Raw genomic sequence first — 16,191 nt, forward strand, 5'->3', positions numbered from 1 at the left:
TAGAAACAACTTGATTTGTTTATTTTTTTTTTTGCCAAGTAAAATAATTTAATAAGTTGGCTAAAAACTTGGTTGTGAAGTGTATCTTGTTAGCAATATAATTGTGTTGGTAATTTGCTGTTAGTGGCAACTTAAATGGAATATTCTGGTTTACTTCTGCCAAAACTTATGGGAAGTGGATGCGTAAAGTTCATGAAATGAAATAAGATACTAAAATATGAAATTAAGCATTTCTACTTCTTATTCCACTTTTCTTCAATTTCATTATTTTTACCTTTTCTCTTTCCTTTTTCATTTGTTTACTGGTTCCTATAGACGAAGTCAATTATTGTATTGTAGGCTCAAGTACTTATTACATAGCAAGTCCAAGGTTAGGGAGCCCATCTCCAACCTATTTAGTGCTCCAAGTGGTTCATTATTTGGTTGAAGATTGTTGGATGACGCTGAATTGAATGGAAGCTTGAGGTGGTGAGATTGCAATTAAAGGTTAGAGTGTATATCTTAGAGTGAGAGCAACATTGCCATTTATAGGCATAGATTGTAGGAGTATTCAATTCAAGATGGATACCTATTTGAGTTGAATAGTTTCTTAAGCATAGATTAGGTTCTGACATAAGAATTGAGGAACTTTTGGATTATTGTGCCTTCTGAGTAGGATCGACAACTAGGGAGTATCTCAATCCTTTGTTATAAGTATCTTGTTACTAATGAAGCTCCTATGTTCCTCAAATAATAATATGCCTTTTGAGACACAATGAGCTAAAATCTAACTCAACAACTTCTTTACAACTCCATAACTTTGTCTATAAAATAGATAATTAAGATAGTTATTTTTCTAAACAGATATATTAAATGAAATGAACCATATCCCAAATTACCATTCTACTTAGTACTCACCACATCAATGGAGTTTAAGTTTAGTAAGGTTTTCATAATATCAACAACTATTGTTGAATATTTGATGAGCTTCCTCATGATTTTGTAGATGCTTTTAGCATAAGCTCTAAGTTCTTGTTGAGCAACTGAAACATTGATAGTTTCCAATTTAGTATTGCTTTGTATAGAACTCATAGATAATGTGTACAACTATTATAAATAAACCTACTTAGATCATTTATGAAATTTTTCAAGGCTAGGGAAACCCGGATCTTTTCCTCCAAGTTGTTGGATGACTGTAGGACATTTATAAGTTCATGAAGTAAGGATTTGCAAGCAACATCCTTTATGTCAGTATCAGGAAAAGTAGAGAGCATGTGTGTGAGCCATATGACAAGAACAAGGCAAGATTTTTCCATCTTTAAGGAATTAATCCTTAGGCATTCTTCCAAAGCTTGAAATATTGAACCATTTTCATGATGGCAAAGTACAAAAGCTACCCTTTTCTGCCAAGTGTTCATAACATTTTTTTCATCCTTGTACATAACAAAAAATGGTGTTAGTAAGGAGAGAAATCAATTATCAACTAAACCCAAACATTAACCAAAAATCCACATAGCCCCAAACCATTGTTTCCATTGAATCATTACCATACTGCCCCAACCACTTGGCCTTAATTAAAGCATTGTAAGGTTGATCAAATCCTACAATCTTGAGTAGCCAAACTTTAGTATATGACTTTCCTGACAAAGTTACATGTCCAATAAGAAATAGTAAAGCATCCAAAGCCTTCATTTGAGTATTTGAGAAATCCTTTTGCCAAAGTGCTTCTATTAGTGTCTCTACAGCTTCTTCCCTGTAAATACTCATCTTTCGTGGCTCAACCTGAAGCTTTGACAAGAACAAAATTATAGTAAGGAAATGGGAGAACATAAATTACATTTTAGTAACTAGAAATTGGTCTCAAAAGGCTAACCAGAAGAACACTAGCAACAAGTTGATGCTCCATTGGAGCCATATGAAGATATACAAGAAATGTATGCATCATACTAAATGCTCCTTCATCCTTGATTGTCTGTAATATCTGGTTGCAGACTGTCCTTCTGTAATGCCATAAAAATAATAATAATTAATACTAGAATTGGTGATGGAAGAGGAATAACACTGCACAAAATAGTTTAATATAACAAAGACAAACTACTGTAAATTAGAATATGGGGAGTGTTTATGAGGAAAACATTTAGGTATATCTTTGTTGAATACTATGAAAAATTTGTGCCTTTCCCACCTTCTGAGTTAATATTGGTAAAAAAAAATGCTATTATTGTTGCTCTAGTCTCTCTAGTTTTAAAAAAAAATTGAAGATAAAAACAATCGCAGATCAATGAATATTTTATTTGAGAGTAAATAATTTAAGAGAAAAGAAGTTTTGGCTTGTGATAAGCAAGTTGCTAGCTTACCTATTCAATTGAACCAATTCTAATAGAAACTCCACATAGATGCCTCTCACATTATCATTTCCACCGTGAAATAATTCAAGAACAGGAGACAATTCAATTATGTCTGCTATCAAGCTCTTGGAACCTTTTTCAGGTTGCATACAACACAAAAGTATGGAAACAACTAACCTCCTTCCCTTCATCCTCTCCAAATACTTCGCTAAGGCTGGAATTCCATTTTGAGAAATAACACTCAAAGCATTAAGGGACTTGCTATATTCATCCCCTCTTATTAAAATTTGCTCAAGAATTTCTCTGTCTACATCTTTGGGGTCTATAGCTAACTGAAAATCATTTGACCCCTTGTTTGTGTTCTGAATCACTTGCACAAGAGATGGTGTAAGTTCATGTGCTGAAAGCTGAGCAAAAACTGGCCTTAGCTGGTAAATAAGAAGAGCAGCCTCAACCAAGTCGTTCTTAAGTAGAGTAGCCAAGCAATCAAAATCAGAATCTACACTGTTAAGTGTTTCTCCAAGTCTTTCATCTATAAAGATTAGCTCAGAAAGAATATAAATTGATGTTCTTAAAACTTCTTTATTTAGATATTTCCATCAAACCACTTATGATAGTTGGCTTTGATAAATAAGAATCAATCTGAGGATCAGTCTTTGAATCTTTCCATAATCTTGCTATTTCTAATACAACTTCTTCACATTCTTGTAACTTTTATGATGTACAAAGATTGAAATGTAAGGTTTCAAGGAATTCATAATTGTTTCAACTGCAGCTTGAGTTAGCATGCTAGTTGGAGATGCTGTGACAGCAACTCACATAAATATGTTGCTCCTTTGTCTAATATAATTTTTTTTGCTCTTAAGACTTGGTGAACCAATTGTTCTTTGTGTAGTGGAGATCACTGTGAAGTCTTTCGCAGATGGAGAATAGGAAGAACCCCTTGGTGTGTTAGCATTAGAGAATTCTTGTGCTAGTTCAGGATTTTGTTGTTTCCATGATGTTATGAATCTCTTCAAAACATAGTTTGTTTTGGGCAACATATTTATAGATAGAGGTTGTCGCATGATGGGGCATGTTGTGTTTCCGGTTCTGAGCCACTCTTGAATTGCTTTTCTTTCATAGGTTTGGCCTGTTTCAAGGGTGACAGGATCACAAAATATCTAACCTGTGATTGGGCAAACAAAGTCTTTGGGTGGTTTTGATCCAATTGTCAGTTTCTCTAATTTTGGCAGTGAAATGCTACTTTGATTTCCCTTATCACTTTCACAAAGGGAACTGCAAACTCAAACATATTTGAGCAATAGGAGTGAAATTATATTTTTTACTTGCCACAAGCCCAAAGATTAGCATAAGAACTATAAGAGCATCCTAGAGTATATAAAGAAATACTAGAAATGGTGATTACCCGTCATTTAGTCCTAGGCTATTCTCATTGTCATCATTCATACTAAGTGTCTGATTATTGTTTTTCCTCTGAGTATTCTTCGAGGCCTATATTCCAAAGAACCATTACATATTTGAACTTGAGCAATAGGCATTACACTAAGTAATAATAAAATAGTTACGAGTAATAAATAACAAATGGGATTATATAGATCTTATCTGGCATAGCATTACTTCGTTATCAGAGTTTAAAATATGATCTTTGCTCATGTGCAAAGATAGATGATCAGAAATAGTTGAGACCCTCAAATGAGTGGTTTGTAAGTGAAGATACTTGGGTTCTGTTTTACTGTTTGTATCAGGATTTGTAGATGAATGATTTGGTCCAGTTCTTGGGGAATCCAACAAGAGAGAAAAGATATCAGGAGAATGAATTTGATTCTTCTAGTTTGATAGAGGCACCTTGGGCTCGATATCCTCATCCTTGACCATCTTCATCTCTGGCAAGAAAATATTGTTTTTGTTATCTGAATTGATAGAAGCATCATCAAGCTCATAATCTAAATCATCTTCATTCTCATTCTCTTTCATGATACTCTCCTGCATGTGATGATTTATCATAAGGCCTATGCATAATTCTACTCTAAATTGATGTACCTCAAAAGCTATATTATTGACAACAAGCATATAGACATCTTTGTATCGCCTTAGCACCCCATATGGATGATTTCTTGTTGTTGGAATGGCAAGTGTACCGATTCGCACAAGTAGTATAAAACGATAAGACCGAGTATTATATCCTCAGGGAATTTGTTTCACCTAGACCATGTACATTCAATATGTAAACACTTATAAGGATTAAAATAAAGCAAATGTTGAGTTCTGTACTAGAAAATCTAATTGAACATAAACAGAATATCTAAAGCTATAAAAAAGTGAAAACTATCAAATTAAGAGCGTTGGAGAGTGTCCTACTAAATTTCTCTTGATGTATAAAATGTGTTTTTCTCTATTTAACGTTATCTTAGTGTTCTTACAGTGAGAAATTACTCAAACCATGATTCCTCACACGAATGACCCTAACTCTCTTTAGACTTTATTCTTGATCCCTCAACAAACTTGTTCTAAAAGAGTTGCACTAAGCCTACAGTGTAAAATGAACTAGATCACTGCACTCCATTCCTAGACATACAAATTTCTAAGGTTTTAAAGCATTTTCCAATAATAAAAAGCCTAACTACACATATAAATGGGTGATCAAGCCACAAGCATGTAAAATAAACATAGATAGAAGCAATGAACACAAAGAAATAACATTAAATAGATAGTGAGAATATTACATCAAGATTTTTCAGTAGTACTCCCCAACAAAGAGGCTTAGTTTTCCATTATAAGCAAAGCTTCAAAACTACAAGAAAGAAACTATTTTTGGTGAAAGAAATTGGAAGAAAATGATGGAGGATGTCTCCTCCAGCCTCTAAACCCTAACTCTCTCTGTTTTCCTAAACTAAGCTCTCTTTGTTGGTCAAAATTCGTCTCTCCTTTTGAAACTCTACCAACCTTAGTGTTTTAAAGGCTCTTGGACTCTTCAGCTTCCGAAGGCTCGCTTAGCGAGCATGGTTTGCTAAGTGAGAGTTAGTCAATTTCCACTTAGCGAGAGTGGGCGCGTTGAGAGTGAGAAGAGACAACGTCCTCCTTGGGCGGGCTGGCTATGCGCTGGGTGTGTAGATCTCTGGCTTATCCTCTTCTAGGATTTCCCATCTGCTAAGGGAGCTGATGCCTCGCTAAGCGGATGCATCTCGCTGAGCGGATCTACCTCGCTGAGCGAGTCATCAGCTACTTTAACCTTTTCTTCTTTGGCCTGAAACTGAGTTGGATTCAACATTAAGTCACAAAAATGGAGTTTCTACCCTATAAAATCACACAATAATGTAAAATATGTACAATTTTACAAAAAGAACCATAAATTGGAGATAAAGTGCTATTTCCTTGCAATTTTTCAATACCAAACTAACTTATGAATAGCAACTAACAAACTCCCCCAAATTTATAGTTTTGCTTATCCTCAAGCAAAGAATTAATAGTTTACTTGTCCTCAAGTGACAGAAATCAACAGTGGTTAGCCAAAATCGTGTTTGTTTCAAAAGTTTCAATCACATGAAACAGTTGACTGTTGATTTGAAGAATTACCTTAAACACTTGTGCTTATGAGAGAAACAGTGACTGTGAGAAACACTTGTGCTTATGACAGGTATCAAGGAAGGTTAACCAAGCTTAATCCTCACAGTCACTGTTTCTCTCATAAGCACAAGTCTCAACTTTTACATTTCATCTCATTCCATACAATCACAAACACATAAAAATGAATATGAAGGACTTTCTTGCCTTGTAATGAGGTTGGGCTACAAACAATTCATGGTTTTTCTAGGATGCAAAACTTAGGTTCTAGGAGAACATTCATCCTTAGATCACCTTCTTTAATTCCTAGCTTCTATTGATATGCCACAAGCATAAAAGACATTTAGCTCAAGCAACAACACACACAAAGCTTTACTTATTCTTGAAAATTTCATTTTTCTCTCTTATTTTATTTTATTTTAGCAGCTTATGATTACTGCTACTAGATATGGTTTTTTGTGGCTATTGCTTTCTTTCCTGCAATCAAAATCACCCAAACACTCTCCCCCAAATTTGGAACAAATTTGTCTTAAACCATAATGCTCTCCTATAACCTAAGGAAAGGTAGACCGAGATTATAATTTCAATCAGGCTTAAGGTTCAAAGACTCATTCAATAACATTCAAGCTCAAAATGGGTGCAAGGGTTTAATCATTCATGAACAAGGTAAGGCTGTTTGGCTAAGTGGCTAAATCAATCAATCATGGCCTTCATCATTTCCAAATCATGCATTCATTCAATATTCAATGATTCATGCAAAAATCAGTACTTGAAGCTAGTCGTTCTCTCACAATTTAGATTCACACATCTCACCAGGTTATAGCCAATGATTACCTTCACTATTTACCTGTCAAACAAACTAACATTTTCACTCACGCCTCTAATTTCATGTTCTTTCTCTTCTAACTACCGCATAATTATTCAAGGCATGTGATCTAGTGAGGCAAGAAGCAGAGAAGGAAATGGAAGCATAGTGTAAAATAAGCCAATGATTGTAAATAATGTGCGAGGGAGGTTATACAATGATGCAAAGGTAACTGCCTAAGGCAGTTATGTTTTATTTTTGGCAGTTTCGATCTGTTCGCTAAGCGTGAGTCACTTGCTAAGCGAGCACTCAGTGACGTTTGAATTTTCAGGATTTGAACTCATGCGCTTAGAGAGACTGACTCGCTTAGCCCAATTCAAAAATTAGGAAACTCGAGAGGTTTTTGGGCTTAGCGCGCAAGAGCGCGCTTAGCAAGTTATGCAACTCTGATTGGTTTGTAACTTTCACTAAGCGGGACATGGCTCGCTTAGTGGATTAAATGCCTCATGATGTAGTAGTGGGGTCATGCTTAGCGAGATGGTCTCGCTTAGCGCTATTGCCATTCCAGAGAGGGTTTTGTGCTTAGCAGGATGACCCGCTTAGCCCAATTGCCATGAAAGTTCAGGCAGAAGCCTTTTGCGCTTAGCGCACAAGCACGTTTAGCGAGAGACTGTGTCACGCTCAGCGAGCTGACTCACTTAGCCCAATTCCATTAAATGCACAACCCGAGAGGTTTTTGGGCTTAGCGTGATTGTCTCGCTTAGCGAGACCCCAACAACCAATGGATGGGGGTTGGCACGCTTAGCGAGAGATGCTACTCGCTCAATGCATAGAGTATGTCTCACTGAGTGCGTGGGGTGCGCTGAGCGAGTTGGATGACTAAATTTTTTTTTCTTAGTTCTTTCCTCATCCAATGCTTCAGAGAAGCTTTTGGCCAACCCCTCTATCATACAAAACATGCTTAACATCTTACTCTAGCAATCTCAATTAAGTCAAAACCTAGCTACATGCAATGATTAATAGAAAAAAAATGATTGAGAAAATAAAGAAAAAGCTGGGTTGCTTCCCAGTAAGCGCTTATTTAACGTCACTAGCTTGACGTATGTTACCTCTAAAGGTCTTGTAACACCTTAGCTCTGGAAATTTGAGCTGTCTCATTCTCAATCCTCTCCATCTTGGAACAAACATTTTGGTCAATTGAATGTTTCACTACATCAAACAAATTGAAGGTAACCTTCTAGTCATCCACACTCATCTCAAGATTACCCTTGCCCATATCAACCACATAATTGGCTATCAATATGAATGGACGACCTAAAATCAGTGGAATCTCAGCGTCCTCCTCAATATCCATAATTACAAAATCTGTAGGGAAAGTGAATTGACACACTTTGACCAACACATCCTCCATTACACCATATGGCCTCGTGATTGAGCGATCCGCTAACTGTAGTGTCATTCTTGTTGGTAGGATTTCCAGCTCTCCTATCCTTCTGCACATGGATAGGGGCATTAAATTAATGCTAGCCCCTAAATTAATAAGCGTTTTTCCAACTGACACAGCACCAATTGAGCAAGGGATGGTAACACTCCCTGGATCCTTATATTTTGGTGGAAGGAACCTCTGGATGACAGCACTACAATTTCCTTCCACCACAATGTTGTCACTGTGGATATATTTGCCTTTCTTGGTCAGCAGATCTTTGAGAAATTTGGAGTAGAGCGACATCTGTTGCAAGGCTTCTCTAAACGAAATAGTTATCTTCAATTTCTTGAAGATATCAAGGAAACGAGCAAAGTGTTGTTCCTTGTCCTTTTAAGACGGCACCAAATGATATGGTGCTTCCTTTCCTGAACTTGGGACAACCTCCTTCTTCTTTCTTGCCAACTCACTGTTAGTCTTTTTCTCTTCCTCGCCATCTTTGTTTTTATGTTTTTCATTTTTTTCTTCCTTATCTTCATTTATTTTTCTCTCCTCCATCTGATCTCCCTTATTTTCTTTTTCTCCCTCAACTTCTAACTCTTTCTCCTCATTGGTCCTACACTCATTGTCCACAATGGTCTCCCTCTTGCTTGTAGTTATGACAACCTTGCATTCTTCCTTGGGATTTTTCTTAGTATTAGCTCCAAAACCTCCAGAAGAATTCTCAGTTATTTCTTTAGCTAGCTGCCCCACTTGGATCTCTAGGTTCTTGATGGCTGACTTTGTGCTCTTATGATTAGACATTGAAATCTGCATAAACTGAGCCAAAGTTTCTTCCAGCTTGGTGGTCCTCTCGTACAAGTTAGGCCCTTGATTAGGAGGTCTATTGGAAGGTCCTCCTTGATCTTTGTTGAACTGATTCCCTGGGTGTGACCTCCATCCTTGCCCTTGATTTTGATTGAAATTCTCTCCTTGCTGGTAACCTGAAAAACCTCCTGAATGAAATCCTTGCCTGTTTTGATTCCCCATGTAATTTACTTTTTTAGCAGCATCATCTTGGGGTATACAACAGTTAGATTCATGAGCTCCTCCACAAATACTACAACCTCCAACTTGCATAACAACAGAATGAGAGGGCTGAGCCGCTTGTAACTGTGTTGTTAACTTGCTGAGTGTCTCGGTGAGTGATTCAAGCTGCTTAGCTAACAACTTATTTTGTGCCAACAATGCATCTTGTGAAGAGAGTTCTAACAGGCTTCTCTTGGTGGGTACGTGAGTTCTATCACGTAAGATAACATGATCACTAGAAGCCATATTCTCAATGAGTTTCGTTGCTTCTTCGGGAGTCTTCAACTTAATCTTTGTTGAATCAAGTGGCCTCAGAATAATTAAGAAGGGGGGGGGGGTTGAATTAATTATTAATGTGTCTTGACTAGTTAAAAAATTATCCTTCTTAATGTTACTAGATTCAACTAGGCTTTTACTACAAAGTTAAGAAAGTAAAGAACAGAAACAGAAACTTAACCAAAAGTAAAAGTGACAATTAAAAGTACACAGCGGAAATTAAAGAGTGTAGGGAAGAAGAAGACAAACACAAGATTTATACTGGTTCGGCCACAATCCGTGCCTACATCCAGTCCCCAAGAAACCAACGATTCTTGAGATTTCTTTCAACCTTGTAAAATCCTTTACAAGCCAAAGATCCACAAGGGATGTACCCTCCCTTGTTCTCTTTGAATAACCAAATGGATGTATCCTTCACTTAAACTGATCCACAAGAGATGTACCCTCTCTTGTTCTCAATACAACAACCCAAGTAGATGTACCCTCTACTTGTACCACAAAGGATGTACCCTCTAATGTGTTAAGACAAAGAATTCTTAGGCGGTTAGTCCTTTGAATCTTTGTAAGGGGAAACAACAGATATCTCGGGCGGTTAGTCATTTGAAATCTTTTGTTTAAGGGGAAGGGAAGAATCAAAAGAATTCTTAGGCGGTTAGTCCTTTGAATTCTATTGGAAAGAGAGAAGGGAGACACAAAAGAATTCAGGCAGTTAGTCCTTCTATTCTTTTGGCAAAGGGAGAAGTGAATGGAGAAAAAGAATAACACAAGTTTTTGAACAATGAACTTTTCTTGAAAGAGAAAGTATTGAACAAAAACTCTTAGAAAGAAGTTGAGAAATGAATTAGAAATTTCTGTAAAGAACTTGTTGAAAGATGAAGACAAAATGAGTTAGATGTTGGATCAAGTGGCCTCGGAATAATTAAGAAGGGGGGGGTTGAATTAATTATTAATGTACCTTGACTAATTAAAAATCATCCTTCTTAATGTTACTAGATTCAATTAGGCTTTTACTACTAAGTTAAGAAAGTAAAGAATAGAAAAAGATACTTAACCAAAAGTAAAAGCGATAATTAAAGTGCACAGCGGAAATTAAAGAGTGTAGGGAAGAAGAAGACAAACACAAGAATTTATACTGGTTCGGCAATAACCCGTGCCTACATCCTGTCCCCAAGCGACCTGCGGTCCTTGAGATTTCTTTTCAACCTTGTAAAAGCCTTTACAAGCAAAGATCCACAAGGGATGTACCCTCCCTTGTTCTCTTTGAACAACCAAGTGGATGTACCCTCCACTTGAATTGATCCACAAGAGATGTACCCTCTCTTGTTCTCAGTTACAACAACCCAAGTAGATGTACCATCTACTTGTACCACAAAGGATGTACCCTCCAATGTGTTAAGACAAAGTTCTCAGGCGGTTAGTCCTTTGAAATCTTTTGTTTAAGGGAAAGGGAAGAATCAAAAGAATTCTCAAACTGTGTCATTTTGAATTCTTTGAAAAGGGAGAAGGGAGACACAAAAGAATTCAGACGGTTAGTCCTTTGTTCTTTTGGAAAAGGGAGAAAAGAGACACAAAAAGAATTCAGGTGGTTAGTCCTTGTCGAATTCTTTTTGACAAAGGGAGAAGAGAATGAAAAGATATAGCACACTTTTGTTTTCTGTAAAAGAACAAGGTTTGGAAACCAGAAAACTCAGAAAGCTTTTGGCAAAGGAAGAAGAAGAAGAAGAAGTTCAAAAAGATGTTCAAAGAGATTCAAAGGTTGTAAAAGTATATCTTAAAAGTTTTTGAAATGCAAGTCAAGGTCTTGCTTTTATAGACTCTCCATGTCTGGTCAAGAAAAACCATTGGAAGAGTTATAACCTTGAGAAAAACCTGAAAACCATTGGAAGAGTTACATCTCTTGATTTTTATTCAAAACTTGTCACTGGTAATCGATTACCAAAACCATGTAATCGATTACACAAAACATTTTATGAAAAGATGTGACTCTTCACAATTGAATTTGAATTTCAACGTTCAGATACACTGGTAATCGATTACCAATATATTGTAATCGATTACACCATTTAAAAATCAATTGGTACGTTGCAAATTCAGTTAAAAGCTTTTGAAATCAAACTTTGCTACTAGTAATCGATTACAGGAAACTGGTAATCGATTACTAGAGAGTAAAAACTCTAGTAACTTAGAAAATTTTGAGAAAAATTCTTTTGATAAAACAAAATTGTGCTATGTTTGTTTTTTGAAAAATCTTTTCAATACTTCCCTTGTGAAGTCTTCTTGATTTCTTCTCTTTAATCTTGAATTCATCTTCTCTTGAATCGTGAAATCAAACTTCTCTTGATTCTTGAATCTTCTTGATTTCTTCTCATGAAACTTGAAATTAATCTTGATCTTGAACTTGTTGACTCAATCTTGAAATCATTCTTTGGGCTTTTTGTCATCATCTTTGTCATCATCAAAACTACTTGATTCGTCATCATGAAGCTTGCTTCTACATTAGAAAGTTCTATAACAACTTGTTGTTAAATTCATGCCATGGTCACATATTTATAATCATTTGATGACTCAAGTTAAAGTTTGTAACTCTTGGCAATTTCTTTAAAACTAGTCATTTAAAAAAGTTGTGACTTTTGAAATTTTTTTTTAGAAACAAGTCACTTTAAGAATTGTGACTTTTGGAAATTTCTTTTTTGAAATCAATTACTGGTAATCGATTACCATCAAGGAGTAATCGATTACACATCAACAGATGTGACTCTTCATGTTTAAATTTGAAAATCAAAATGTTTAGAAACTCTGGTAATCGATTACAGGTATTGTGTAATCGATTACACAAGTTTAAAATGATTTGAAAATGTGTTATCACTAGTTGTGAATCTTGAAATTTGAAATATAACGTTTTAAAACATTGGTAATCAATTTCATGATTATGGTAATCGATTACAGCTTTGTAAATCAGTTTTGAAAACAATGCTGGCTACTGGTAATCGATTACTACGTTCTGGTAATCGATTACCAGAGAGTAAAACTCTTTGGTAAAAGATTTTGTGAAAAATTCTTGTGCTACTCAATGTTTTGAAAAACTTTTTTTGGTACTTATCTGAATTGAGTCTTCTCTTGATTCTAGAATTTTGAGTCTTGAATCTTGATCTTGACTGTTCTTGAATCTTGATTCTTGAAACTTGATTCTTGAAACTTGATTCTTGAATCTTTGGAATTTGCTTAACTCTTGATTCTTTGGCATCATCAAAATAATCTTGAAAGACATTGCTTCCACAATCTCCCCCTTTTTGATGATGACAATCCTGAAATCAAGAGAATACATACAAGTTTTGTTCTATCGTTCATTCATCTCTTTCTCCCCCTTTCTTTTTGAATTTATGTTTAATTTTAAAGCTTTGAAAATATAATATCTTGATTTCTAAAATACCCATTTTTCTCTCCCCCTTTGGCAACATCAAAAAGGCCAAAGTGCGTAAAATAAAATAATTTAAAACATACAAAGCATACTTTGTAAAATAAACATAAAAGATTCTAAACCATACATACATCAAAACATGAATAAAACCAAATTGAAATACAAACCACTTAGTCATATATCACAACCCATAAATATTCAGTCATACCAAGCAAATATTAAAAGAAATAAAAAGTGTTCAAATGTCATAATAATATAGCCAAATACATGGCTAGAAATCAAAATACTAATAATAATAATGTCTAAACTGATGGTGGTGGAGGTAAATAAAGGCAGTCGTGAATGATGACAACATCTTCTTCAACCTTTGTGATCCTTGAGTCCATTTTGTCGAATCGCGTGTCCACTTGTCGTTCCAAAGCATCAAACCTTTCACCAACATAGGTTTGAAGTCCATCGAACCTTTCAAGAATTCTGTGCATAAGAGATGAAGAGTCATTTCTCTGAGAATGTGGTGATGGAGAGCGGTCTTCGGCGGCCTGTACTGGAGCATCCTTCTTTACCCAAGAGCCATCTCTCTCTTTGCGGTAACCGAAGGAAGAGACTACATTTGCACCTATAGAGAAGGATCTTTTGACTTTGACAAAAGGCTCAGAGTCAAGAGGGACATTAAAATGTTATATAAACAAAGTAATCAAATAGGGATATGGGAGTGGAGCATTTGATCGCATTGCCTTATGCATGCGATATCTCACAAGATGGGCCCAGTCGATTTGACGACCGGTTAAGAAAACCCACATGATCATCAAATCTTCCTTAGATACCTATGCAAGGTTGGAAGATCTAAGGAGTAGGATTCGCACAATCAAGTAGTGCATGATGCGGCATTCGAATGCCAATGAACTGGCAAGAAGCCTTCCGGTCATATCCTCTTGGTTGGTGCAAACCATCCAGCGGGCATCAGACACAGAGAAATCAAACTTCCACTCATCATCAAGTGAACCCTCAAATGGTACACCATCACTTGATAATTGAGTGAGATCAAAGAAAAGGGACTGCTCTATGACCATCTTAATCCCATACACTTCGAAAATCAAGGAATCTTCTTGAATTTCTAAGTTTCAATAAAAAGCTTTAACCAATTCAGGGTAAAAAGGAAGTTTCATGGAGATAAGCTGAATTAAACAAGAATTTTGAAATACTTGAAAGCAATCATATACTTCATCATCAAAGAAAGCTAAGTCTACGAACTTAGGGTTGATAATGGAAAGAGAAGAGAAAAGAGAATTGTACCGGTTACATTGTTCTTCTGAGGAAAACAACGTAGGAGATGATATGGAGGGAGGAATTTGAGATGTCTGCTCCTTGGATGTTCCGTGGCTTCGTGTTCTAGTGACTGCGGATGAAGTCGCAATCCCCTTTCGCTTCTTCGATGGTTCCGCCATTTGAGAGACTTATTTGAAATTTCAATCAGTTGACATGAAAGAGGATGAAAAAAAGATGAATTTTGGGCTTTGTGGGACATGATTTGGTTGAGAATTGAGGGAGAAATGAAGTTTTGAAGATTTAGGGATTTTGGGTTCGAGTTCTGCAGAAATCGCATTCTCACGGTTTCTGAAATTTCGAATTTATAGACATAGACGCTCTGTAATCGATTACAGGAATGTTGTAATCGATTACACTTAGTCTAACTGCTTGTAATCGATTACATGAGAAGGTAATTGATTACCAGACACTTCTTCTAAAAATACAATGAAGACATCAACACTTACCAAGATAAACATAGAAATTGTTAATATATAAAAATAATTTTATATCATATAATGGTTTTGAAAAACATGAGTAATCAATCAAATACTTCTAAACATATCACACAAGTAATCATACAACAATTGAAAGATATAGATCATGGCATCATTAATCATTTTGATTTATGATAAGCTTCATATTTTGAAAAAGGAAGATAACTCAACTTTTTCATATGAGCACAAACTCATTATAGCAATCAAACAAGACAAACAAATAAAATTTTGTTAGTCATCATATAAACAAGTTAAATAAAAGAGAAATTTCAACCAACTTAATTTTAAAAGATAATGGTTTTGATGTTACCTTTTTTCATGATTCAAGTGCTTAGATCTTTAAAGATAGAAGTCAGACTTTTGCTTTTCTTACTTAAACTTCTTGAGAGATGTTCTCATCACTTTCATAGTCCTTGGATAGAAGGTCGATCTCCTTCTTCGAACCATCAGATGAGTCATTGTCATCCCAAGCAATATACGCCTTCTTGGATCTTCTTTCTTTATAACTTTTCTTCTCATTCTTCTCGGGCCATGACTCATTTGAGGGACAGTTTGCTTTTATGTGACCGGGTTGATTACACTTACAGCATTTAAGTGTAGGAGAAACTTCTTGGAATCTCTTCCCATTGTTGAAGTTATGGCTTTTCTCCATTCTTCTATTTTTGACGAATTTATGAAACTTCTTCACAAAGAGTGAGAAGTCCTCTTCATCATCAGATTCTTCTTCTTCTTGCATTGAGGATGAGGCTTTGAGTGCTATGCTTCTTTTCATTTTGTTGGTCTCTTCATTTTGGTTGAGACGTTGAAGTTCCATTTCATGTTCCTGCAATTTGCCAAACAAAGTGGCAAGAGACATAGAGGAAAGATCTTTACTTTTAGAAATTGAAGTTACCTTGGGCTGCCATTCCCTACTTAAGCATCTTAAAACTTTATTAATTAAATCTTCATTAGGGAAGGTTTTTCCTAAGGAGACAAGATGATTGACTATGTGTGTGAATCTTTTCTGCATACTTTGGATGTTCTTATTAGGGTTCATCCTAAATAATTCATATTCATGTGTAAGGGTACTGACTCTAGATCTTTTCACATCAGTGGTGTCTTCATGTGTAAGTTGGAGAGTATCCCACATCTCCTTTGCATTTGAACAGTTTGACACTCTAAAATATTCATTTATTCCTAGGGCAAAAGTGATGATGTTTTTGGCTTTAAGATTATATTGGATTCTTCTTCTATCCTCTTTAGTCCATTTATCTCTAGGTTTTTGTGTTGTTGTGCTAGTGCTTGCATCTGCTATGGTGGGTATGTAAGGTCCTAATTCTATTGCTTCCCAAATGTTTAAATCTATGGCTTCAATAAAGATTTGCATTCGGGTTTTCCAATAGTGGTAACCCTCACCATTAAAGATAGGTGGCCTATGGATGGAGTTTCCTTCAGGAAACAGAGAATTTGCGGAGGCCATGAATCTTGAAGTTGTGAAACTTTTCTCAAGAAACCTGCTCTGATACCAC

The 16,191-nt window shown here is 35.8% G+C and overlaps 1 protein-coding gene and 1 pseudogene across 1 annotated transcript; both read right to left on the reverse strand.

Moving 5' to 3' along the window:
- Positions 1-725: 725 nt before the first annotated feature.
- On the reverse strand, positions 726-5,598 carry LOC114378983 (annotated as a pseudogene).
- Positions 5,599-7,933: 2,335 nt separating this feature from the next.
- LOC114378984 lies at positions 7,934-9,433 on the reverse strand. The gene is made up of 2 exons (XM_028337558.1): positions 8,718-9,433; positions 7,934-8,441 (listed from the first exon to the last, which is right to left on the reverse strand). Exons 1-2 carry the CDS (start codon positions 9,431-9,433, stop codon positions 7,934-7,936), a joined length of 1,224 nt encoding a protein of 407 aa, XP_028193359.1.
- Between the last annotated feature and the right edge of the window lie 6,758 nt (positions 9,434-16,191).

The sequence above is a fragment of the Glycine soja genome, chromosome 12 (assembly GCF_004193775.1).
Source record: "Glycine soja cultivar W05 chromosome 12, ASM419377v2, whole genome shotgun sequence".
Classification (NCBI taxonomy): domain Eukaryota; kingdom Viridiplantae; phylum Streptophyta; class Magnoliopsida; order Fabales; family Fabaceae; genus Glycine; species Glycine soja.